Source organism: Vipera ursinii, assembly GCF_947247035.1.
Source record: "Vipera ursinii genome assembly, chromosome: 2".
Classification (NCBI taxonomy): domain Eukaryota; kingdom Metazoa; phylum Chordata; class Lepidosauria; order Squamata; family Viperidae; genus Vipera; species Vipera ursinii.
In genome coordinates this window covers 279,170,765-279,196,126 of record NC_139513.1, presented here as the reverse complement: position 1 = coordinate 279,196,126, position 25,362 = coordinate 279,170,765, and the positions used below count along the sequence as shown (strand labels likewise).

At 42.5% G+C, this 25,362-nt stretch overlaps 1 protein-coding gene across 11 annotated transcripts in view; it reads left to right on the top strand.

Moving 5' to 3' along the window:
- Positions 1–25,362, top strand: part of NEDD4L (NEDD4 like E3 ubiquitin protein ligase) — a gene marked incomplete at its 5' end in the record, with an annotated part of 308,703 nt that overhangs the window by 146,119 nt on the left and 137,222 nt on the right. For 5 of the 11 annotated variants that reach the window (XM_083354777.1, XM_083354776.1, XM_083354775.1 and 2 more), the window contains 3 exons: positions 3,871–3,952; positions 5,744–5,782; positions 19,240–19,293. In XM_083354777.1, the coding sequence (XP_083210903.1) occupies positions 3,871–3,952; positions 5,744–5,782; positions 19,240–19,293 (175 nt within the window). Of the gene's footprint in view, positions 1–3,870; positions 3,953–5,743; positions 5,783–19,239; positions 19,294–22,068; positions 23,212–25,362 lie in introns of those variants that run through there. The other 6 variants (XM_083354770.1, XM_083354767.1, XM_083354772.1 and 3 more) reach the window with 4 other exon arrangements.

Here is a 25,362-nt window from a genome sequence, read left to right as displayed (position 1 = left end):
CTTTAAAGATCAAAAATAGCACCTTGAATTTGGAAAGAAACCAGAAAGTGGTGCTGCTCATGGAGTTGAGTAACATGTCCTTCTAGCAACAACCATAATTGCCCCTGCTGTTGAATTTTGTACCTGCTGGATAACGCTTCAAGGGCAGCCCATTGTAGAGTATGTTACAGTAGTCCATTGAGAAAATGGCTAGGGTACAGATAATTGAATTCTCTTCATAAATAATTACTCAATTTGGCTAAAGTATGAAGAATAATAGGTTTTTTTAAAAAAAAATCTATCCTAGCTGTGGAATAGATTGCCTAAGGTCTTCTAGGTGTTTAATAACTATTGCCAGAAGCCCAAGCTAGAAGGAAGAAGAATGGAAGTTCTTAAGAAGTGTATTTCAGTGATTTCTGGAGGACCACGTCCTAGCTGGCTCCTTTAATACATGTTTCATCATATATTGTGTATCAGGCACTCAAACAAAAATACGTTTTGTTATTCGTATGAGACTGATCTCCATTAGGGCTCCCAGATCTGGTCATCAAAATATGGGTGAGTGCTAGTTGGCAGCAAAGAGGTACAGAAATCTGTTGTCAAGACCACAGTCACTAAACCATGAGACCCTACACTGCCCAACAGCTATGGGCCATGAAAACCTATAGCAATAGATACAGAAAAGTTAAACTATTTTGTTGCCATCCAGAGGTTCTCCAGAGTTTTGTAACCCAGTTCTAATAGTTCTGGACTCCAGTATCAATATTATATGGTAGAATTATATGCTGAAATAACAAAGTATGTATTTCTTTGGTTTTGCTTTCCTTTGCTTTCCTTTATTTTACTGTTTTTTAATCTCACTTTTATTACTTCGTAAGTAACTCAAGGTAGCAAACGTACATAATATTCCTTCCTCATCCTATTTTCCCTACAACAACAACAACAACAACCTGAGAGGTAGATTGGGATGAGACAGATTGAGTGGCCCCAAATTACCCAGTCAGATTTCATCCTTAAGGTTAGACTAGAACTCACAGTCTCCTGGTTTCTAAACTATTACCTTAACCGCTATACCAAGCTTGGCTCTGTATCTATAACATTCCTCTCAGAGCACCTGAGACTTTATTACATTTTTAAAAGATACATAGGAAAGAATGGGGAAAAGAAAAATAAGCAAATTTAGTTGCCAGCTCACCCATAGTTTTTATAATAAAGTTATATAATCTGAGTAGAAGTGGGCAGAGTGCAAGCCATGCTAAACAATTTGCAATTCTCTCCTTAGAGAGAAAAGATTACTTTCAATTAGACATCTTCAATAAAAGCAACATGAAAAGAAAATCTTGAGCCAGAAATGTTGGACTCAGTTCATCTGTCATGTACAGAATCTCTTAAATGAATTATTTAGGTCCACTTCAGTATAATTTAAGGCCTGGTATCATAATAGAGACAGGTCCTATCCATCACCCTGATGGCCATCAACCATTGACAACCAAGTGTGATTGATTCTACTAACCCCAGCATTGCTCAACCTTGGGAACTTTGAGATGAGTGGACTTCTATTCCCAGAATTCCCCAGCCTGCCATGCTTGCTGGGGAATTCTGAGAGTTGAAGTCCACCCATTTTATAATTGTCAGGATTGGGAAACTCTTATCCATTTAATCAGTGGGAGGGGGTAGAATTTAAAGCATTGGTTTAGGATAGGGGTAGGCAACCTCGGCTCTTTTATGACTCATGGACTTTAACTCTCAGAATTCCTGAGACAGCTTGGCTGGCTCAGGAATTCTGGGAGTTGAAGTCCATGAGTCATAAAAGAGCCGAGGTTGCCTACCCCTTGTTTAGTATCAGCTTCAACTGTACAGATAATACAAGTCCTGTGGCAGATATTAACTTGGGTCAAAGATCTTGTCCCAAGATGGAGGAATAAGTGAGTGCAATTTCATCCATCATCTTCATAACATTATATGTGATGAGTTAGCCCTATGCTTTGAGAAGCAAGGATCATCGCCCATTCTTCTTAACATAGAAGGATGTTAAGATAAACAGGTCAGGAACATTCAGCTAACAGCTTTGTTCACCCACCATCATAACAAGATACTTAACCAAGATCATAAATTAGTCAGCTGATGAACAATGAGATGTGGCCAGTTATGACTGATTAGGTTCAGATGTAGTCTGGATTTTATTTAGCATGTTTTGTAAACCTAGCCAAGAATGATTTGTTCAGCAAACTATGATTAAAGGCAACTTGATGTGTAAACCCAACTATTTTGTTGGCTTACTCAACAGTTATTGGGATATTTTTGCTTACAAACTACTACTCTGTTCATTGCAAAGACTTCAAACTCTGGACTTCTGTAGCAACAAAACTGTAGGGGCGTTAAGATAGAAATAAGAAATATGCTTCTTGATTTCTAGCTACTGTACTGCAACTTACAAAGCCAAGGGGAAGTAAATACATTCTGTGAGTTAGAGCCGTGTTTCTGAGCTGATGTCATTCTGTCAATCCATGAATATTAAATCCCAGGAGGGCCATTTTTTCTCTTTCACTCCAAATGTGTCAGCTCCTCTTTGAATCCTGCCTGCCAAGCGGGCTCCCTGCTTTGTGAGAAAAGTCAAAGCAGAGGTCTGCTGGGTAATATATTAGAATGACTTTACAGAGGAACAAAGCTGTATTTTAGGAAGCTTTCCAGAATGTTGCTTGGTGAAAGAGGTTCAGAGCTGAGAACAGGATTCTCTGGAATGCTGGGATGAATTGAGGTAGATGCCTCTCTACACACAAAAGGCAGCTAATTGGATTTGTCAGTTGTAAGAAAATTAAAAATTGTTCTCATGCATTATGCAGAACAGCAGGTTGAAGTTGATTAATAAGCCTGTCAAAATCTGTAAGTGTTGATGGGGATGGTTATAAAAAAGTTCAAGTTGCAAAGAGAGTAACTTGTCAAATACAAAAAATACAATACAATTCCAATGAACAGAGAAGCCTTACAGCGAAAGATCCAACTTGAACTAAAGAGGAATTTCCTGTGAGAACTGTTAAGCAATGGAACAGCTAAAGTTATGTGTGCTCCCTGACTGGAGATTTCCAAGAATGGTTTGGATAGTCATTTGCCAGAATTGTATTTATTTACTTGTGAGATTTGTATGATGCCCAACTCACTGTCATGTGACTCTGGGTAGCTTACAATCTGATAAAACAATATTATAAAAGAGTAAAATGGTAGAAGAGTAAATATGACATTAAAATTGCCAGAAAAAAAGCTAAAATAGGGGAATATACAATGGAGCGGAGGTGGGATATTCTGTTTAATCCAGTAACCACCTCCAGGATGACTTCCATCCAGGCCCCAGGCCAAGAAGAGTCATACCGGTGCATCAAAGTTTTGTGGTGCATGAGGTGAAGGGTGGTGGCTGAGGCTAGAAAACATTTTCAGTTATGTCACCTGTTGTTTGGACAGGTTTTCTCTAGAAATTAGAGTGATCCACCCAGTAGTGGACTTCCAGAAGCCAAAAAAAGCTGAGCTCTTCCACAGGGCCTCTGGATGTGATCTTCACCATCATCATTTGGTCTTCAGGGTGATTTTTGCTATTACTCTTGCTGTTGGTTTTGATTTGTTGAGTTGTTCTGGGCTCTGATGTTAAGCAGAGAGTTGTAGAGAATTTTTTAAATTGTGTGCATACATGTTTGTGACTCATGGACGTTTTGTCATGCTTGTTTTTATTTTCACCATGGTAGATGTTCTATTTTATTTATTTATTTTCTTGCAAGCCTTGGGGAGTTGAACTGGTTTCAACTATACAATATAAATTGCATAAGTGTATAAATACAACAACTTGACAATAAGCAAATTAAATTATGTAATGTGATGTTAATGGCAGTTTTTCTGTTGCAGTGATCCGTATGTGAAACTTTCATTGTATGTAGCAGATGAAAACCGAGAACTTGCCCTGGTGCAAACAAAAACTATTAAAAAAGTAAGTAGAAGTAATAAGCATGCATTTGAAAATATATATTTCTCATGTTTCAAAAAGGGCCATTATTTATAGCCTGAGAGCCAGTTTGGTCTAGTGCAGGGGTGTCAAACTGCCGAGCCACAGGCTGGATGCGTCATGCCGAAACCACGCCCACTCCATTGCCGGCAATGGAAAAAAAGTCTTGATACGTTGTGACACATCACATGACGTTGCGAGTTTGACACCCCTGGTCTAGTGGTTAAAGCTTTAGGCTAGACACCAGGAGATCATGCGTTCCAGATTTGCCTTAGGCATGAAAGCTGACTGGGTGACTTTGGACCAGTCACGCTCTCTCAACCCAATGCACCTAACAAGTTTGCTGTTGTGGGGAAAATAGGAGGAAGAAGGAGTATTATATACATTGGCCACCTTGAATTATTTATAAAAATAACAAAGATGGGATATAAATAAATAATAACAATACTCAAGAATTCCATAAAGCTGGAATCGCCTTTGAAAAAGTCTAATTACAAACCCACCAGTTGGTCTGCTAGACCCTGATGATCATTTGTTGAATAGAAAATCTAGTCTTATCAGAAATCCAGAGGGGGGCAGTAGATGGCAGAAGAGTGTTAAGAGTTTTGTGTATCTTTGCTGCCCTCTGGTGGTGCTTTGAATTTTTGCATGTCTAAATCTGGCAGCGTTAGCACAGCCCTTCTTGTAGCAGTTGCTCACTAATAATATTTCATCGGCATGGTGCGAGAAAACTATCAGTGATTCAGAACGTTGTATTTCAGTCTCACACAAAGAAAACATGTAACATTATTTCTGATACAGCATCACTGAATATTAGGCTAAAGTTCACATTTTAGTCACTATAGTTTTTAATAGTCTAGATTCAAGATCAGTTAAGGATCCCCTGACATGCTAATTTATACATATCTATAAAAATATGCTTTGTTCCATTTCTCTTGCACGTCAGAAAGAAAGCAATTATAAATATTAGGGCTTTGTTAATGTTGGTATTCTCTCAGGTTAATTATCAAACCTAGTTTATCAGGTTTGTTTGTTCTGTTCCTGGCCTTTAAAAATGTATAAAGGATTGTTATTTGACAAGGATCATTATCCACCCATTTTCTTTTTATTCTCTTCCTCATGATGCTGTTACTATTTAGGGAAAAATATAGATTGAGATTTTTTTTCATGCTTTTAAAAAATGAGGTTTTTTCGTTTATAAGATAAAAGGTTTTTCTAATAAGCTCTCTCAGGTACTCTCAATGCATTAATTGATAGTACAGTTAAATAAGATTATTGAACCATATTTTGAAATGGTATTCCTTTCCTTTTTTAGAGTAGGGAGTATAAATTATGCTTGTGCAAATAACGTGACTGGGGGGATCTTTCTACTGGCATATTCTTCACCATATCCTCCAGTAACTTCCCCAGTGACAGGCTGAAGAATTTTTAATAATGAAATATTTAACTCTCTTTATTAAGACATCTCTGCTCAGGTCATCACTGATCAGCTCTCACTGTGTAGTTCCTAATAATAGTGGCGTCTATTTCTGGTTTATCCTACTTCACATGGCCTCCCACAAGTAGTTTGCTTAGCAAATGAATTTGAAGCCTTTTGATAACAATGTCTTTATTGCTGACGAAAGCTATGCCGGTGATTTTTCTTCCTTCCTTCCTCCCTCCCTCTCTCCCCCCCTCTCTCTCTTGTGTTGTAATTCACCACAAATTGTAGTGTATATTTACAGCATTTTCTAAAGGGTTGTGTTACTAAAATTTCCACCTCTTTTTTTTTTACAGACTCTAAATCCAAAATGGAACGAGGAATTTTTTTTTAGAGTAAGTTTTGATTTTAAGAATTTTTACTCTATGTTGAATGTTGTTCAATAATACTTGTATACCAGTTATTTGACAAAATCCCCCCACCTAATACGTTTTGTGGTCTGTTTAGATAGTGTAAGAAACAGCTCTGGATGGTAGCCAGAATGTTATAGCCTTCCCATTGTCTTAGTTTTAACTGGAGCAAAGGGATGAAGAAAAGATAAACAGTAGAGGTGGAGAAAAAGATTAGAATAAAGGCAACCATGTTTGGTTAAAAAGAGCCGGATCCTAATGTGCAAGTTGCTATTTAGGTTAATGAACCAGGTTTTAAGAAGTTGAAAACTGCTAGATTAGTGTTTCTTTTTTATTTACAGAGAGGAGACCTGAAATTGTATGTGCATGAGAAAGAACCCAGACTTTAACCAGATCTAAAGTTCCAAATCTTTAACTAAATGTTTCAGATTTGTTGTGTCTCTCCTTTGAGCCACTTTCTGGTTAATCATAGCCTGATCTCTCAAGAGCTTATGCAAGCAAGGTTGAGTACATTGTTAGAGATTGTTCAGAAGGGATACCTACTCTCGGGTGATAGACAGGAATACTTTGAAGAGTTGTATCTTACAAAGGTGTAAGAGTTTTGGCAACACAGCTTGCTACATGGGTCTCTCAAACTTTGATGATAATCATGGTGGTAGTTATAGGAAACTGTCTAGTTGTAATCTCTGGGGTATTAAAAGTTTGAAAAGGACTGCTAGCCTTTATCAGTGGCAAGAGTAGTTGAACTGTTACTGGGCAGTGGTGTGCTTCCTGGAGAGCTGGCTTAAGTGTGGCAAGCCAATAAGCCATCACGTACTTTCAAGGTATTGGATAACCGAGACTCCTCTTGCCAATCCCTGATAGTTTCAAATAAGATCAAGAATTTCCAATCCCAGTCATACTGCTCTAATCTTAGTTTGTTTGGCTAGAAATGAACATTATAAATAGGGGACTGTTTAGCTCCACACCTGCACCCTTCTGCCCATCTCTTTGTAGTTGTATTTGTGGCAGTGTAGCCTGTATCCTTAAAAACAAAAGCATATGAAAGAAACCAGGATGCAGTGTCCTGCAAGATACACATAGGAAATTGCTTCATACCAAGTCAGCCCACTGTAGCAATATCTGCACTTTCTCTCCAAGGATGATGCCTTTTTTTCAGGCTTTATTTTTCCCCCCTTGCTTTGGATGGAAATATTTGGGACAGAGTCTGAGATGTATATAGTTTTACTATGACTACCACCAAGTGTGTTCCTCATTATTCAAATGCCTTTTGTGTTCTCATTTCACTTAAACAAAACCAGTGGGAGATAGAGAATGTTAATTTATAACATTTATAACTTATAGTGCTTTTGGTAATCTATAAAACATACTCACGCTGGTGCCTTCTAATTTTACATTACAGTACCTACCGGTATGTAAACTGCAGCTTTTGGAGTAGCATGCTTGATTTCCTAATCTACCAGATTAATATATTCTTAATTAATAGATTAAGAGAAGAAAGAGAGAGTATTGGGCTACAAAATAGCTCAAAGCATCTAGGTCATGCCCAAATGTGCCACAAAACATTATTGCTTTTGACATACATGATCCAGATTCTTACTATGTGTTAGTGGGGACATAATGCAATCCCAGTCATATTTCCATATGCTCACAATTTCATGATTGTCAATTCTCGCTCTTTGTATTACTTCTTTTGTATCCCCCAAATTATATGCCTAGCCTTCCATAAGTGAGACTTCCCTATATACATGCACACATATACATAGAGACAACTCTTTGTCTCTAGCAAATGTTTTCATTTACTTGGCGTTGATTTATGCTATAGAAAGGAAGCAAGTATTCGTTATCTAGAAATTATATTGTTTCAAGCATAATCAACTGGAGTCCCATAACATGGAAAAGAATATTGTTTCACTTCTCTCTTAAACTTTATTTAAAAAGAGGGAGTGAAAGGAAAAAAAAAACTCAAGCAGAAAGGGCAAGGTAAAATTTCAGCAATTTAAATTTAATCTTTGGGAGCAGCTGTCTGACTACAGACTGAGGCATTGTAAGCTGTTGAATTGCTACTGTCTTTTTCAGACAGTGTCTATGCAGTTGGCTTGCTTTATGCTCAATGTTTTAGAAACAATATTTTGGCACTGTCTCAGTAGCATTATAAATGGTTTTCAATCAGATTTCTATAGCAGTGCTAACAGTGAGAAGTAAGGTTTGATTTCTGTAGATATTTTGAAGTAACACCGAATCTTTCTAATACCAAACAATGGCCAGGAAAAGGGGGGAGGGGGGAGAAGAACAGAGTGGAGAGTGGATCAAATTTGTTTTGATTAGTAATGCACAGTCCTAGGAATTGTTTTGGCACTGAATGTCTTCTCCTAGCTTTTTCCATTCCAGTCATAACAAAAGTTTAATACATAGGAATATTTCTAGAAGAACTTGGGTCTGGTCAGTTTGCACTTTATGTTAATAAAGCTTGCAATGCTGAACTCCCAGACTGCAGAGTAAACCTAGTTAATTGCAATGGAGTTTGTTTTCAGGTAAGCATTCATAGGATTCAGTTCTGAGATGGCAATCTTATATATGTTTATGTGGGAATAAGTCCCATTAGGGCATAGTGGAACTTGCTTCCAAGTAATCTCCTATTACTTTATGGGTTTAATACAGTTGGTGAAGTCAAAGTGTTTATCCAACTTTTGATATTTGCCTGAAAATATTATAAAATTCATAAAATGGTAAGGCTACAAAGGAAAACAGTAAAGCTGTCCCATATCTGTGGGTCAGTGGGTCAAATATTACTAGTTTTGTAGGACATGTTCTCCCCTGGAAAATCAGAATGAAGAAAGATAACTGACAGCTGTTAGGTGCAATCACATCTATTTAGTAAAATAGATTCTAATCTATTGCAAATTATATCATTTTATTTCACGAACTATAAAATATCTGAAAGAGCCCTGAAGCTAATTCAGTTTTAGCCTGAATTTAAAAACAAAAAAGATATGGCAATTTATAATTAGTGTTAACCATGGAAGCTTCCCCTAAACTCAAAGGGATTAGTGAGAGGAATTATCATAGTTAGAGGAATTACAAATACTCCTCATTTAATAACTGTCTCCTTAGTGATGATTTGCTGTTTTAACAGTAACTTTATGACCAATCCTTGGCATTTATGAAATTCCCAAGTCTGTAAAGCAAAGAAACGTTGAAGTAAGATTATCAGCACAGTAGTAGTAGTCCCTTTGTTAATGACCAAGCTGGAGATCCGAATTTTATTTATTTATTTTTATTTTAATTCCATTTATATCCCGCCCTTCTCCGAAGACTCAGGGCGGCTTACAAGCTTAGCAGTAGCCTTCATTCTATGTATATGCCTGCTTATTAGGGCTTTTGCCCCCCCCCCAGCGGCATTATTACAAGGTCAGCTTATTGTAGTTACTAAATGAGGACTATTTGTATAACCAAGAACAGAGCTTTTACTCTGCATGCGGGAGATCCCGGATTGAACTCTGGCATCTTCAAAGTGCTATTATTCCTATTCTTGTTGAAAGAGGCTAGGAATCCAACCTGTAACCTTCTGCTTGCAGAGGTACTGCTTTTTTGCCAAGTAGCAGAAACCTGGAACATAAAATTGAGGGATGATGAAAACTACCAGATGCCATGAGTACATCTGAAATGTGAGATGTACTCATGACATTCTAACAAAATGATTACTAACTGTACAGGCTTGCCTGATCATCAAATTGAGCATGCTCAATCACACTACCGATTTTCTAAAAGATAACACTCAAGTGTAAAGACTGGTATTTGTTGGTTAGATAAATGATAATAAGCCCTGCAAATAGAAGTAAAACTACTGTGTGTGTGGGGGGGAAACCAAAGCAAAGATGGTACCAATAATGATAGGCGCTTTGGTTGTGATCCCAAAATATCTGGAGCACCATGTGAACATCATTGGCATTGACAAAATCATATGTCAGTTGCAAAGGCAGCAGTGCTATCTTTAACAGCATCAAAGAACATCAACCTATACCAGGTTCTTGGGAAAAGGAATAAAAATACTAAATCCAGTCAAAACAGCTGGCTAACCGTGTAACCAACAGCAATATAATTTCATTCAGCTGTATTTCTCTACTATTTACATTTTTATAAGAGTATCTGTGGGCTCATAGGGTAGTACCTAGCTTGCAATTAAGGCTGTAATCCTAATGTTTTTTTGGAGCTGCTCAGAGCAAAGAAGTGGAGAATGATAAACTTGGAAGCTTATTGGTCATAAAATGGAGACATGTAGAGAAAGAGTTTATCCATGTGTTAAGTGTAGTTTTTGAATATTTTTCTGCTTTGGGCTAGCTCCTGGACTTTCTCTTCCCTAGCAACCAAGGGAAGAACTCTTAAGATGATGGAGAGACTAACATTTAAACGTTAAAAAAAACATAATTAATCTTACAAAAATTTAAGAATCAGGCTAAACATAGAATAAATTTGAATAAACTAGATACTTTTTAAAATAGATACGAAAATAGGCAGCCAGCAGGGATGCAGAACATATGTGATCATTCTGAATGTCATTCGTTTTCTGACCGCTGGACAGAGATTGTGTTTGTATACTTGGTGCAAGCAGCTGCTACTACTCAGAATGATTTCAGTGCCTTCAGATCAAGGTAGCTCTACTGGAATAAATAAGTTGGATAGAGAAGTAGGCGAGTGTGACTCAAAAGGTCATGATAGCAAAGCCCCACTCAAAAGAGAGTCACCCCTTGGCTGTTACAGAAAATGAGAGTCCTGGACAATGAGGACATCAAGACTAAGGAAGAAGGAAGTTCTGGAAGCCAAATTCTCGTAACTTAAGCATGAAGCTGAAAGCAAGACCTTCAAGACACTTTCTCTGAAACAGCATATGTTCCATGAGCAGGACTAGCTAGACAGGCAGAGCTGCAATGTCTCAATGTGTGGATGTGACATTGACATTGCCAGGAGGGCTTCCAGTTTATTAGGCACTGTGGAATGTTTTGGGAAGAACCAGACTTGTACAGTAGAGCTCTAATTTGTATCAAAAGGGAACCCTGGGACTTCAAATTAAAAAGACGGCAGCTTTTAAAAATAAGTGCAGGGGGAAAGCCAACAGGAGTTGATGAATCTCTGCATAAACTCTGGCAAAAGAAATAGAGACAATGAAGGAGTCAACAAGAAATTTTGAGGAACATATTGCCAAATCTGTGAAGCTTCTTCAAATAAGCCAACTTCATTGGTCCCTTGGATGAAGAAGGAGTGATATGCTAGAAAGGTGAATTACAGAGTAGCCAAACAATTGTTTACCCCTAAGTGCACTGGAGAAAAATGGAAGTTGATCCCTAAATCTGAGTTCCTGCTCTCAAGAAGGGAAGCAGATGAATTGAACCATAAGGTGCTGGTTCTTACCTATAAAGCCCTACATGGCTTAGGCCCGGGATACCTACAGGACCATCTGCTGCCAGGAACGATTTCCCATCGCCTGGTGCGCTCACACAGGGAGGGTCTCCTCAGGGTGCCGTCGGCCAGACAATGTCGGCTGGCGACCCCCAGGGGGAGAGCCTTCTCTGTTGGGTTGCCTGCCCTGTGGAATCAGCTCCCCCGAGAACTTCGGATGGCCCCAGATCTCCGGTCCTTTCATCGCGACCTAAAGACATACCTTTTCCAACTGGCCGACCTGGACTGAAGACGGGGGTTTTAATTTTGTTTTTAATTTTTATTGGTTTTTAGTGGGGCTTTGTAAATTTAATCTCTTTTAAATATTTGTATTTATTGTTCTATTGTTGTTTTATTGTTGTTAGCCGCCCTGAGTCCTTCGGGAGATAGGGCGGCATATAAGTCCCATAATTAAATTAAATTAAATATAGTGGTGACAAGAGAAGAAGTGTTAGGCCTTATGGACAAAGTGAGCAATTGCCCTACCGCAATAGCTACTTGCAAGGTTACTAAGGAATTTAAAGCTGAAATTGTAGACCTCCAAACTGAAATATGAACTCTGTCTCTATACTTGTCCTCTATAATTGAAAACTAGAAGTTGGTCAGTGGAACTCTAATGTTTTTAGGACTCATGGGGAGATGCAGAAAATTGTAGGCCTGTCAGCGTAACATCTGTTCTGGGGAAGATAGTGGAAACTGCAATTGAAGAAAAAAATATCAAACCTTTATAGACACAAGCCTAATCCAAGGATACCCAACAAGATTTCACTAGGGAACGTCCTGAATAAATAATCTACAAAGGATTTTTTGAGGTTGATAATAAATAAGTAGATAAGGGCAAGCCAGCAGACATCATCTACTTGGATTTTCAAAAAGCCTTTGATTAATTTCCTCATCAAAGACTTCTCAGTAAATTTAACTGCCATGAAATAACACAGCAGGTTCTGTTGTGGGTAAGCAACTGCCTGAAGAGTAGAAAACCAAGAGTCAATGGACATTTTTCACAATGATGTAACTAATGGAGTCCTCCAGGGTTCTGTCCTACGACCAGTGCCTTTTAACATATGTAGAAATGATATGACACCAGGTGCAACTAATGAAATAGTCAAGTTTGCTGAGGATACTAAATTGTTCAGGATGGTAAAAACAACTGTTCTGAACCAGCCCTCTTCTAGCAAACCCCTATTCAAAAAGAAGAGACTGGAGAGCGTCCAAGGCTAAAAGGCTTCTGCCAAGATTTAATTACGCAGTTAACAAAAACACTAGAGCTTGTCTTCTCAAGCGGAAAAGTTGCTTTCAGCAACCAGCCCCTCCCCAAACACTCCTTTTATAGAGAGCTCAGGGCGTGGTCTCCCTGTGCCTCCTCCCGAGGAGTCTCACAGCCTTTCTTTGTTTGTTCCTGCTCGACTGCCTCCTGCGTCGGGCGTCCTTGAACAGGGCCAGCTGTGGGTCATCTTCCTCCGCACTCTCGGGCTCACGCAGCTGAGAAGAGGTCCCCGGCTGAGGGCTCTGCAAAGCCTCCAAATCATCATCAGCCGGTTCGTTTCCCTCCTCCCCCACATCTGAGTCATCCGATACATCGGACCCGGCTGTCGGACCCACAGGCTGGCCCTGAGTCACAACACTATCCCGCACCGCAGGGCCCTTCCCCCGGGTCTGCCGATCCGGATGCGGTCAGGATGGGAACTGTTCGTGAAACGCAGTCACCAACGCAGGGGCATGAACGGCGGTCGCGTCTTTCCATGTGAAGTCCTCCGGCCCGTACCCTTTCCACTCGATCAGGTACTGGAAGCGACCTTTCAGCCAGCGGGAATCCCTGATGCTGGCGACCTCGTACTCGGGGGTGCTGTCGCCATCACGAGGTCCTGATGGGGGAGGTTCCGCTTGGCGAAGTGGACAAGCCGGTTGTTCGGGGACCAACAAGGACCGATGGAAGACGGGGTGCACGCGCAGGGAACGTGGCAGAGTTAAACGATAGGCGACCGGGTTGATGACGGCCTCGACTGGGAACGGTCCAAGGTAACGGTGGTCCAGCTTCCTCGCCGGCCGAGTGGATGGTAGGTTCCTGGTGGACAGCCAGACCCGATCCCCCACCGATAATGGAGGCGTATCCCTTCTCGACCGATCGGCGAACCTCTTGTAGTCGGCCTTGGCCTTCTCCAGCTGCCGTCGCACCAACCGATGGATCGCCTGTAACTCCGCCATGAATTCGTTCGCTGCCGGCTCCGGTGAGTCCACGGGAGAAAGGGGGAAAAACCGGGGGTGATAACCCACGTTGGCCAAGAACGGTGTCATCTGCGTGGAGGAGTGCTGCGAGTTGTTAAAGGCAAACTCGGCTATGGCCAAATAGTCCACCCAATTGTCCTGCTGCAGGTTAACGTAGCAGCGCAGATACTGCTCTAAGATGCCGATGACCTTCTCGGTACCCCCGTCGGTCTGAGGATGATGCGCGGACGAGAGGCAAACCTTAATGTCCAATGCCCGCATCAACTCCTGCCAGAAGCGGGCTGTAAACTGGGCCCCCCTATCGGAGACGACTCTATCGGGAAGGCCGTGCAGCCGGAACACCTGTTGGATGAACATGCGACTAGTGGCGCGAGCTGACGGTAAGCCGCGACAGGGGATGAAGTGCGCCATCTTGGTCAACATGTCCACCACCACAAACACTGTCGTGAAGCCGGAGGATGGGGGTAGATCCGTCAGAAAGTCCATGGACACAGCCCCCCAGGGTCTCTTGGGCGTTGGCAAAGGCTGCAGTAAACCAGGCGGGGCCCTTGTCGCTGACTTGGCCTGCCTGCATGGGACGCAGGAGGTGACATAAGACTGGACATCGTGTCGGACTCGGGGCCACCAGAATGTACGGGAGACCAGGTTCAGAGTCTTGAACAGGCCAAAATGCCCCGCAGCCGGGTTATCATGACATTGGCTGAGGACGAGTCCCCTGAGTGGCCCTCCTGGAACATAGAGCCGGTCACGATAATACAGGAGTCCATCCGTGACCGACCAAGGCGAATCTGGCCCCACCTCTTCCTTCCGCTGAGCCACCCACGCCTCCTGCTGCTGCGCCTCCCGGATCCGAGCCCGTATATCCACCGGCTCCCGCACCGCAGCAAAAGACTCGACGGGGATCACTGTCCTGGGCGGAAGCTTGTCTTCCACTCGGGTGTACTCGGGCTTCCTGGACAGAGCATCCGCTCTCTGGTTGTGCCCGCTTGGTATGTACCGCACCCGGAAGTCAAACCTCGCAAAGAAGAGGGACCACCGGATCTGGCGTTGGTTCAAATTCCGAGCGGTCTGCAGGCTTTCCAGATTCTTGTGGTCCGTCCGGACCTCGATTTGATGCCGCGCCCCCTCCAGATGATGCCTCCAAGCCTCGAACGCCGCCTTGATGGCCAGCAGCTCCTTCTCCCAGATGGTATAGTTGCGCTCCGAGGGATTCAATTTCCGAGAGTGATACGCGCAAGGGAAAAGGGTACCGTTGGGCGTCGCTGCCTGGAGTAACACGGCCCCAATGGCAATGTCGGAGGCGTCCGCCTCCACGACAAACGGCCGTTGCGGGTCAGGATGCTTCAAGATGGGCTCCTTCATGAAGGCGTCCTTCAAAGCTTGGAACGCCTGTTGCTCGGGGGCGTTCCACTGAAACCGAGTCTTCTTCTGCAGGAGCCGGGTGAGGGGGGCTGTCAAGGCAGCAAAGCCAGGGATGAATGTCCGATAGTAGTTGGCAAATCCAAGAAGTCGCTGAACATCCTTCACGCGACGCGGGGGTTGCCAACTCTGCAACGACTCAACTTTACTCGGTTCCATGGCGATGCCCTCAGGAGAAATGCGGTGACCCAAGAAATCAATGGTCACCTGGTAGAACTGGCACTTCTCCAACTTGGCAAACAGCCGATGTTTCCGGAGGCGCTGCAGGACCTGACGGAGATGCTGATGATGCGCTTCACGCGACGGGGAGTAAATCAGGATGTCGTCCAGGTAAATCACAACAAACTGGTCCAACAGATCCCGAAAGATGTCATTCATAAAATGCTGAAACACAGCGGGGGCGTTGGTCAGGCCAAACGGCATCACCGTGTACTCGAAATGTCCATAGCGAGTACCAAACGCCGTCTTCCACTCATCACCCGGCCGAACCCTGACGAGGTTGTAAGCTCCACGCAGGTCCAGTTTCGTGAAGATCTTAGCCTCCCGGAGTCGGTCCAAGAGCTCGGGGATGAGGGGCAGCGGGTAGCGGTTACGCACCGTGATAGCGTTGAGTTTCCGGTAGTCACAGCAAAGCCGTAACTCGCCCGACTTCTTTTTGACGAAAAGCACGGGCGCAGACACTGGCGAGGACGAGGGCCGGATGAAACCACGAGCCAAGTTCTTTGTCAGGAAGTCCCGCAATGCAGCCAACTCGGGCTCCGACATGGAGTACAAACGCCCCACTGGGAGAGGCGCATCAGGGACTAGGTCAATGGAGCAGTCGTAGGGCCTGTGCGGGGGTAATTGGTCCGCCTCTGACTCGCTGAACACGTCAGCAAAGTCGGACAGTTCGGGAGGCAAGGAAACCCCTGGGGAACCCTCCACCTGGCCGGCACAGATATGGCGGGTGTGGTCCACGCACTGCAAACTTGGGAAGGTGACCAAGTTCTGAGACCAATAGATCTGTGGATCATGCGCCCGGAGCCACGCCAGTCCCAAGACCACGGGGAAGTGCAGATCCGAAGTGACGTAGAACTGAATGGCCTCCACATGGGTACTGATGGCCATACACACGGGTTGCGTGGCGGCCGTAATAGGCCCGGACAGGAGCACTCGACCATCGATGGTCTCCACAAGCATGGGCGGATCCACTGGACACTGGGGAACAGCCCATTTTGCCACAAAGGCCGAATCCATAAAGTTAGTGGTAGCCCCAGAGTCAATTAAGGCATGGACCGGAATCCCCTCTGGCTTGCCAGGAAGGATCAGTCGTGCCTCCAAAATCAAATGCCGTGAAGGTTCACAGGCACCGTCGGAACGGCGTCGCTCGGCGTGGTCGTTGTGGGTCGCCCGATCTTTCACACCGTCTAGATCGGGCTCGGGCCGTTTCCCGATAGCAAAGCAGGGGACTTTCTCGGGGCAGGCTTGGTCACTGACGCCCGCTGACGCTTCTTCGGGCAAGAAGCAGCCAAATGTCCAGGGTCCCCACAGTAAAAACACAACCCCTCCGATCGTCGTCTGTCCATTTCCGTCACCGATAGACGGGACCTGGCGGCACCCAGCTCCATTGGCTCCTCCCTCTGGACTGGGGGCTCACGCACAACAGGGGCGGCAGGGGTCTGTGGGGTGGCACGGCGACTCTTACGCTGCTGCAGCCGGGCATCGATCCGCAGACAAAGATGGATCAGCCCATTAAGGTCTGAGGGAATGTCCACGCGGGCCAGCTCATCCAACATCTCCTCTGACAAGCCATCCTGAAAGGCATCCACGAGCGCAGCCTCATTCCAGGCGGAATCCTGGCTAAGCAGCCGGAAATCGCTGATATAGGCCTGTAGAGGGCGCTGACCCTGCCTCAAAGCTTTCAGGCGTCGGGTGGCAGTCTGCGCCTTAATCGGGTCCTCGTACATGAGGCGCATATGGTCACAAAACCCCCCAAAGTTATCCAACAAAGGGCTAGGCTGTGCCAACAGAGGCGTGCCCCAACGAGCTGCATCTCCCGACAGAAGGCTCAACACGAATCCCACCTTATCTCGGTCAGTGGGGAAATCAGCTGCTCTCACGCTGATATAAAGCTGGCATTGTCCCAGGAAGGCAGGAAACAGTTCTGGTTTACCAGCAAATTTATCCGGCATAGCTATCTGACATTTCCTCCTGGGTGGGGGGGCAGCATGTACCTGAGCCTGCAGTTGTGCCACCTGAGTGGCCAGCAAGGTGAGTTGCTGGTTGAGCTGGACATTCTCGGCAAGAAGCTGCTCCATCGTAGTAATAAGGGGTGGGTGGCTGAAAGCAAACTGTTCTGAACCAGCCCTCTTCTAGCAAACCCCTATTCAAAAAGAAGAGACTGGAGAGCGTCCAAGGCTAAAAGGCTTCTGCCAAGATTTAATTACGCAGTTAACAAAAACACTAGAGCTTGTCTTCTCAAGCGGAAAAGTTGCTTTCAGCAACCAGCCCCTCCCCAAACACTCCTTTTATAGAGAGCTCAGGGCGTGGTCTTCCTGTGCCTCCTCCCGAGGAGTCTCACAGCCTTTCTTTGTTTGTTCCTGCTCGACTGCCTCCTGCGTCGGGCGTCCTTGAACAGGGCCAGCTGTGGGTCATCTTCCTCCGCACTCTCGGGCTCACGCAGCTGAGAAGAGGTCCCCGGCTGAGGGCTCTGCAAAGCCTCCAAATCATCATCAGCTGGTTCGTTTCCCTCCTCCCCCACATCTGAGTCATCCGATACATCGGACCCGGCTGTCGGACCCACAGGCTGGCCCTGAGTCACAACAACAACAAAGGGGCGTGAACAGCTCCAAAGGGATCAAAGGACATTAGAGGAATAGTCATCCAAATGGTTGATGTCATTGATGTGCATTGGAACGAAAATCGTGACTATTCGTCCATACTAATAGGATCAAAACTAACAGTTACTAATAACAAAAGAGATCTTGGAGTAAAGGTAAACAGGTTATCCAGGGTGACAACACAATGTGTGGCCACTGTAAAAAAAAAAAGCCAATGGTATTTAAGGATGATATAAATATAGAAGTGGCAATATAATAAATAAATAAATAAATACATATTATATAATATATTGTAAATATTACATAAATCAACAGTACAATCTCACCTGGAATATTGTATGCAATTTTTGTCACCTCAAAAGGTTAGACAACCAACTAGAGAAAGTTCAGAAGAGGGCAGGCAAGATGATCAAGGGGCTGGATCATCTTCCCCATCAGAAAAGGTCATAACATCTGGGGGGGGGGTTAGTCTAGAAAGGAGGTGAATGGTTATGTACTTATATTCTTACATCCCGTGTAGTTATTTATGCAACCTGTCTGGTGCTGGAGTATAGTCCAGTATATTGGAAGATCCTAAGAACAGATAAATACGCAGACTGTAGAACTTGAGCAGCGTTTGTTTACTTGGCTTGGAATTTCTGCTTTTTTTTAAATTTAGAGTAAGGTTACAGTCTACTTTGGTTATATATCACTGGGCATGTTATGGATGCTACTGCCTCATTTTGCATTTGTTTAAGTCATGTTTCATTCATTCATTCATTGATTTTTCAATGCATAGGCCTAGTTGGTCAACCGGTATTATCCAAGTTATCTTCATTTTTCCCCTCACCTGACCATGGCTGGGAGAGAGAATTGGCCATTTCTAGTTTTGGTGACATTCATCATGCGCACGCACACAAGAGAACATGAAATTCCTCAGAAGCTCCTTTATTCTCACAGAGATCAGATAATTTGTGTGAAGTTCATTCACTGGAGTAAATTATTATGGACAATAAGTACTTACCTCTGAATTAAATGTCGATGAGTTCCGAGAGAAAAGTAATTTTAAAATGAAAAGCTGGACAACCCGTGCAGCTGTATAAAGGTTTGTTGAGTAGATATATAACTTCTGTTTCACACCATTCCTTTTTTCAGCCCTGCTTTTGGCTCGCCAGGTTTCAGTCTGGAGATCTTATTTGCCACCTTGTCTGGCCTTACCTCTTGCTTGCAGGAGGGGGAAACAAGAAGTGTTTAGCTACTGACATCTTTTGAGATTTTTTTTTTCAACCTCAATTTGCTTACAGCCGTGGGATATCCTGGCTTGTCTCATCCTATCCAATCCCGATCAAACCTAACCTTGTTCAGCTTTTTGCCATTGACCAAAGTCAGCTAAATATTGCCACTTGATGGGGCTGGGCTTGGTAAGGAATATGACCCAAGCGGGGAAGGTCCAATTTGGAACTCTTTGAGAAAATAAATTCCATTTTTAAAACAAGTCTCATGGGTGAAAGAAAGAGCCAAATGAGTTTGGATTTATAGTTTTCTCTGTTTGTTCCCTTATAGGTAAATCCATCTAATCATAGACTGCTGTTTGAAGTGTTTGATGAAAATAGATTGGTGAGTATTTTCCCCCCCTATGGTTATTGACTTTATGCATGAGAACATTGGGTCATACATTTCATTTTTCCTTCTCTCCCTCTCTCCACTGGGGGAAATATTTCTTAAAAGTGGGACATGGAGAGATGTAATATGCATTAGTAGTAAGAGGCTAATAAATACAGTTCCTTTCAGATTGACAAGAAGGTAGTAAATAGCTATTAAGGCCTTCAGTGGCTTCAGAACCTTGGGTTTAATGGTGATAACTCATTTTTGCTACTGGAAGGGAGATGTCAGATATAGCAGAGATGTAGAAAACAAGCTAATTCAATTAAGCAGTAATATGCCTAGGATGGATCCAGGAAGGTGTTGTTGAAAAGTGTTAAGATGAGAGACCAGTTTTTCACAGGGCCAGTTAACCTGAGCTGTTTGCCATGCCCTTGGTTTCTATAATCACTGAAGTGTGGTGTGACTTTGAAGCTTCCATATGAATCCATTCAGGTGAAGAGCTGCAATTTTATCCCTCCTCCAGTAAGTAGCTAATAAATGTAGAGGCTTTTCTATGGTAGCTCCTAAATTTCTTTAGTCCAACATACTTTGCCAATGTAGTCTCTGTGTTGCTGACGTTTCAGCTTATAATTTGAACCGGGCCTATCTTTAAAAGTGCATTTAATGTTCCTTTTATTTATGATCTAATGAATGTTAAGTACCATTATTTATTTTTTAATCTATCTATCTACTTTCATCTCATCTCCCCCTCCTCGGGGAAATTTGCTCCGATTTTATTATAATGAACAGCATAAATGGCTATGAGTTGTGGCAGATATTTACACTGTGTTTAAATTAAATATATAGGTTAAACGTGATGTTGTAAATAATGGAGCCTATAGATACAGTTCAGAGTATACCGAAAAGTTTGGAGTAAAAAGAGAAGCAAAGGGGTACTTAAACTGTTCTTTGCTAGCTTGTATTCATCACAAATCAACGTGTTGTCAAAGTACCTTCTGTCCGGAGTCCCAAACTTGTATTTAGAAGTGCATAAAATGGTTAAAATAACCAATGAAGCCTTTGGAGAAAGGCTGCAAAGGTAGTTATAGTATCATAGTTCGTTGATTAATCAAATAAGACGGAAATATGTCCTTAAATTGTGTTAATTATGCTAAAGATGTTTCAGACTTTATTCAGAACAGCAGCAGATGGATGATTATCTGATCAGTATTATTATTAGTCCTGCTTTTTTCTTGCCTGTTTAACAAAACAGGATTATGCTGACCTTTGGTATTTTAATTATTGAAAGTTTTTTTCCTCTCCTTTGGAGACCCTTTCTTTCTTCACTTGAAATAAATCATAAGAATACTTAAGTCTTAAATATTTAGGACATCATTCTTGGTGGATATTCTCATGTTTTTGTTTTCTCTATAGCTGTTGCTGTGAGGGTTCTCACTTATACAGAAAATTAAATGGTTTTATTTTATCTCCATAATAAACATTTTAGTTTCACTGACCCAGTTTTTAATTCGTGCTGCCCACAGATTTTGAGACAGTAGGATGTCTGTTTCTGCCCACCCCTTTCTAAACAACCACTCAGAGCAGAATCGAGTTTGGGCATTGTTTAATTTTGGGTCCCCGTCCATCTGTCTGCTCTTCTGACGCCTCTTGGCTCCTAACAAAGCAGAGCTCTCTTTCTCGCTGGCAACTCAACCTTTCTAATACTGCTCACTTTCTCACTGGAAGGCTGCCATTGTTTAGCATGGAGTTTAAGTCAAATTCTGTACAGTTCTTCATGCTTACTACCCCTGCTTCAGCTTTTATCGCCTGCCCTGCCTTCTAAAACCTAGGAACCGGAAGATGGATGGTGTTGCCTCTTGAATTGTGCATGTAAGAATTTCTTTCCTTTTTTCTCTCCTGAAAAAAGTTTGAATGTAGTTGAAGCAGGTTATTGCAGTTTGTTTGCGGTAGCAACCCGATATCTCTCTGTTGGTTGGTAGGGCAGAAAGAGGAGGATTTACATTGCTTTTCAGTGGAAAGGAAGAAAGACTGAGTTCCTATTCTTTATTTCTAGTAGTCAAAAGATATTGGGAGGCTTAAATGAACAAAATCTCACACGTTCATTTTCTCTCTCTCTGTCTCTCTCTCTCTCTGTCTCTCTCTCTCTCTCTGTGTGTGTCTGCACATGCCTTCTTCCAATCATTTCGGCAATATCTGCTCAGCTTGAGAATTTTGATAGCATAACGGGCAATTCGACAGGGTGGGGAAGAGAGGGGAAGTCTCCTCTGTGTGGGTTTGTGTCTGTGGTTTCCCACCCCCTCTGCTCCTTTTCTTTCTTTCTTTTTTTTTGCAGTAATTCAAAAGTGTTCTGTGAATATGATGCAGTTTAGATTTATAGCAGAGCTGAGTGTGTTTGCTGCCTTAGTCAGCTGTGAGAGATCTCCCGCTGGGACCGATCCTTTCTGATGGAAAAGGAGCAGCTGGGAAGGTGCTGTTTCAGGCTCTTGCTGGTATTAAAGAGAGGGGGGAAAAAATAGTCGCTTGTATTGGAGAGGGGAAAACAGGTCATGTGACGCCAGCCCTCCTACCCGATGTCACAGTGTGGAGGAGCACCGATTGGTCTTGCCCAACCACGCATGGAATGTCGCTTGCCACTTGGGCTATTTCTGCTATCTGTCGCTATCAGTGCAGCAGTGCTAACACTTTGGCAGATGGGACACTTTTTCTTGGAGTTTATGTCTTTAGTTCTTAACTGCTGGCAGTGTCTGGCCTGGTTGCCTTCCCTCTCCTCTGCTTTCTCCCGCGACCATGGCCCATCGGTTGCGGTTTCATTTTGGCTCAGGGCGAAGCAATACAGCTCCTGAACTGGAGAGTCTAGACCATGAGAGGGAGGATAATGACGACTTTTCCGTGGCATTCCACACTTTGCCAAGAAGGAATGGGCCTCACCCTTTCTCCAGGCGCAGAATCGATTGTGAAAATGGCAGCGGCCGTCTGCAGGAAGGTGGCTCCTTACAAAGAAGCACATCCATGTTTATCCCGCAGCTTCTGAACAGCTTTGATGCGCGTCCCATGAGGAGCTCATCCATGCAGATCTCCCTTCAGCGCAATGCTGTGAATGGACATGCTGATGAATGTGGGTCTCCTCCAGAGGAGTCATGTCACTTTTCTGGTCTAGGAGAGCGGCGTACCTCTCTCGATGGAAGCCATTCTTCTCCAAGTAGTTCACAGGTAACTCCGGAGGATTCTCCAACGAGAGAGCTTGAGAACATGGGACATGAGGTCAACGGAGGATCTTTTAACCACACAATATTTTGTACAATACCTTCTAACAACTGGAATAATATGGGTGCCGCCAGCGGTCAAGAGGACAACACAAACAAACCTGCGCTGGATTTAAATATCAATGGGGTAAGGATTCAGCATCGGGCTTCAAGTGTGGATATGCCTCAAGTTACGCTGATGCCATTTGGTCCAGAGCCCCGAAATAATGCTTCTTGCTCAGAACCCAGGCGCTGGTCTCTGCAGCACCTGCCAGATGGGTCAGCCAACCCTGGAAAAAAGTTATTTGTTCTTCAGTTGCAGCAGTCTCAGTCAAATAGTCCAGGGGCAGGTTGTAATTTTGGTTTTACAGGAACAAAAGGAGACAGGCTGGTCAGGTATCCACGGATACAGCTGGAGAGGAGCACCTCATATCCAGTTCAGCCACAGGCTGATCGAATTAGCCCCATGGAAGAAGATGCACATTGTGGAAATGACCAACGTGGCCCCGTTATGACCAGAAGCAGTTCAGTTGAGCGGATTTCCCCAGGGCAAGGATGCACTTTTAAAATTTGTCCAGATCAAAACTCAAGGCAACAGCATTTCAGAATTCTTGTAACTCATGAGAAGAACCAACCATGTGGGCAAGAAAATTCTAATACAGCTGCTCCACTGGCAGCCAACTCATCAGTAAGTAGAAACACCAACATCCTGACAATTTAAATGTTCACTTTGCTGGCTGGGGCAATAAATAAGTAAACAAATAAATCCAAGGTGCATTATGTAATTTCACAGGGCAATTCTGTGCTGCTAGAAAAAAATTGTATACATCCAGAATAATCTCAGAGCATCTTTCTTTGCTATGCTATGACTACATCCCGTGAAGTGTTTTTATATTTGCTGCTGACTCAGATGTTACTTAATTTAATGTTACGTCATATAAATACAATGGGGATTCTTTTTGTAACAAATCTGTAAACTACTGTATCACTTTTTTTATAAACAGTGCCCCAGATGATAAATTAAGATTTCAAAAATTTTGCACTCTTCGTAGCTTCAGATTATTGGAATCTGGCTAATATATTATGTGCACACACTACACCCACCCACAAATAACTTGAACACACACGTTAGAACTGAACTATCAAAGAGCCAAGGATATAGTTTAAAATTAATGGCTTTACAATACTTTTAGTTGTTTAAATAGGTGCACCATTGCTTGTTTAAACAGGATTACTGTTAATTAAGCTATTCCTGTGCATTGGGTAGTTAGATAACTAGTTATAAATTTCTAGCAACTTGAAAAAGCTGCTTGAAACCTTTGATTTGTTCAGTTCAGTTTGGTTTTATAAAGGTTAGATGTAACAATGAACAAGCACTTTGTGGTAATATTCAGCTTTGAAATATAATAGGTATCAGCATACTGTACAGCACAAGCTTTACCAGATTTCTACATTATGCTACTGGCATTTTTTACTTTTTTGGCTCCAAAAAAATAAAAAACATTTTATTTTTCCAAGCATTTAAATAAATCATTTTGATATTTTCAAAATTAACTCCTTTGGTTCTGCTTTAAACTTAGGATAACTTTATGCTGTATTCATTGCCACAATCATTTCTTTTACCATATCTGTTGCAAGGTTCCGTTATTTCCTAATATATACTTTTGTGTCGCCTGTGTAGTTTTTAAATTGATTGAGGTTCTCATTAGTGTGTTCTGAATGGTTATAATGTCCCAGAGACCCTTACATTATTGGGTGGCGTAGAAGTTCAAATCAGTCAAGAAAGATTAAAGCCAGAATCTAACTGTGTAGTTTTAGCATTGCTGCAGTTTACCGTTGGTCATTGGAGTTTGCAAGCTAGGTGATGTGGAGTCTAGAATAATAAATATTGTGTGAAACCATGCCAAGTTTAGGGCTGCCTTGTTGCCCTAGCTTGTGTGTAATGCGGTTAGTACTTGCTGATAGAAGAAGTAAGGACTATATATTGTTTAATTGCAGGAATTAGACTAAAAGCTTTATTCTACACTAATTTTAATTCTTTGGGCCATGTGCGTTTTCAAAAGATTTAGGACAACTTAATGGTAAAACCCAAATTTGAATCTATAGAAACCAAATATGAGTCTATAGAAAGGTTAGCAAACGTTTTTTGTTTTTTTTTAATGATCTGCAATTTGTGCCCATAACAGTCCCTGTTATTTTTCCTCATCTGCTTTGGGTAAAGTAAAGAATCCTAAACTCTGTTTCTCCTGAGATTTTAATGTCCTTGCCACATCCCTCAGTTTTCAACGCAGGCATACTGAAATCGCACTAATATGATCTGAGCTTACTTTTACTCTAAAATTTTGGGGCTGTCCTTTAAAAAAAAATCTTAAGGATTTTACACCAAAGCCTCTATATTTGGAAAAAACAGAATTTTCATCAATTGTGTCGAAGATGTAAACTATATATTTTTTATAAATAACTCAAGGTAGCAAGCATACTTAATACTCCTTCCACTTTTCCCCTCAACAACAATCCTGTGAGGTGGGTTAGTCTGACTGATTAGACCAAAGTCACCCAGCTGCCTTTCACACCTAAGGCAGAACTTGAACTCATAGTCTTCTATGGTACCTTAATCATTATTTATATTATATGATATTATTTTAATAGAATATTATGGAATATAGAGTTAAAAATCTATGTGGTTGCTAGGAGTCAAAAACAACTTGATGGCATATAATCAATCAACAACAAATGAGCAAACGGCAATAAGGTAAGGGTTTTTCACCATCTTGTAAATATCTACGGTATTTGAAGGAATTTTACAAATGTTTGATTGTGTATATTTTCTGCAATATTG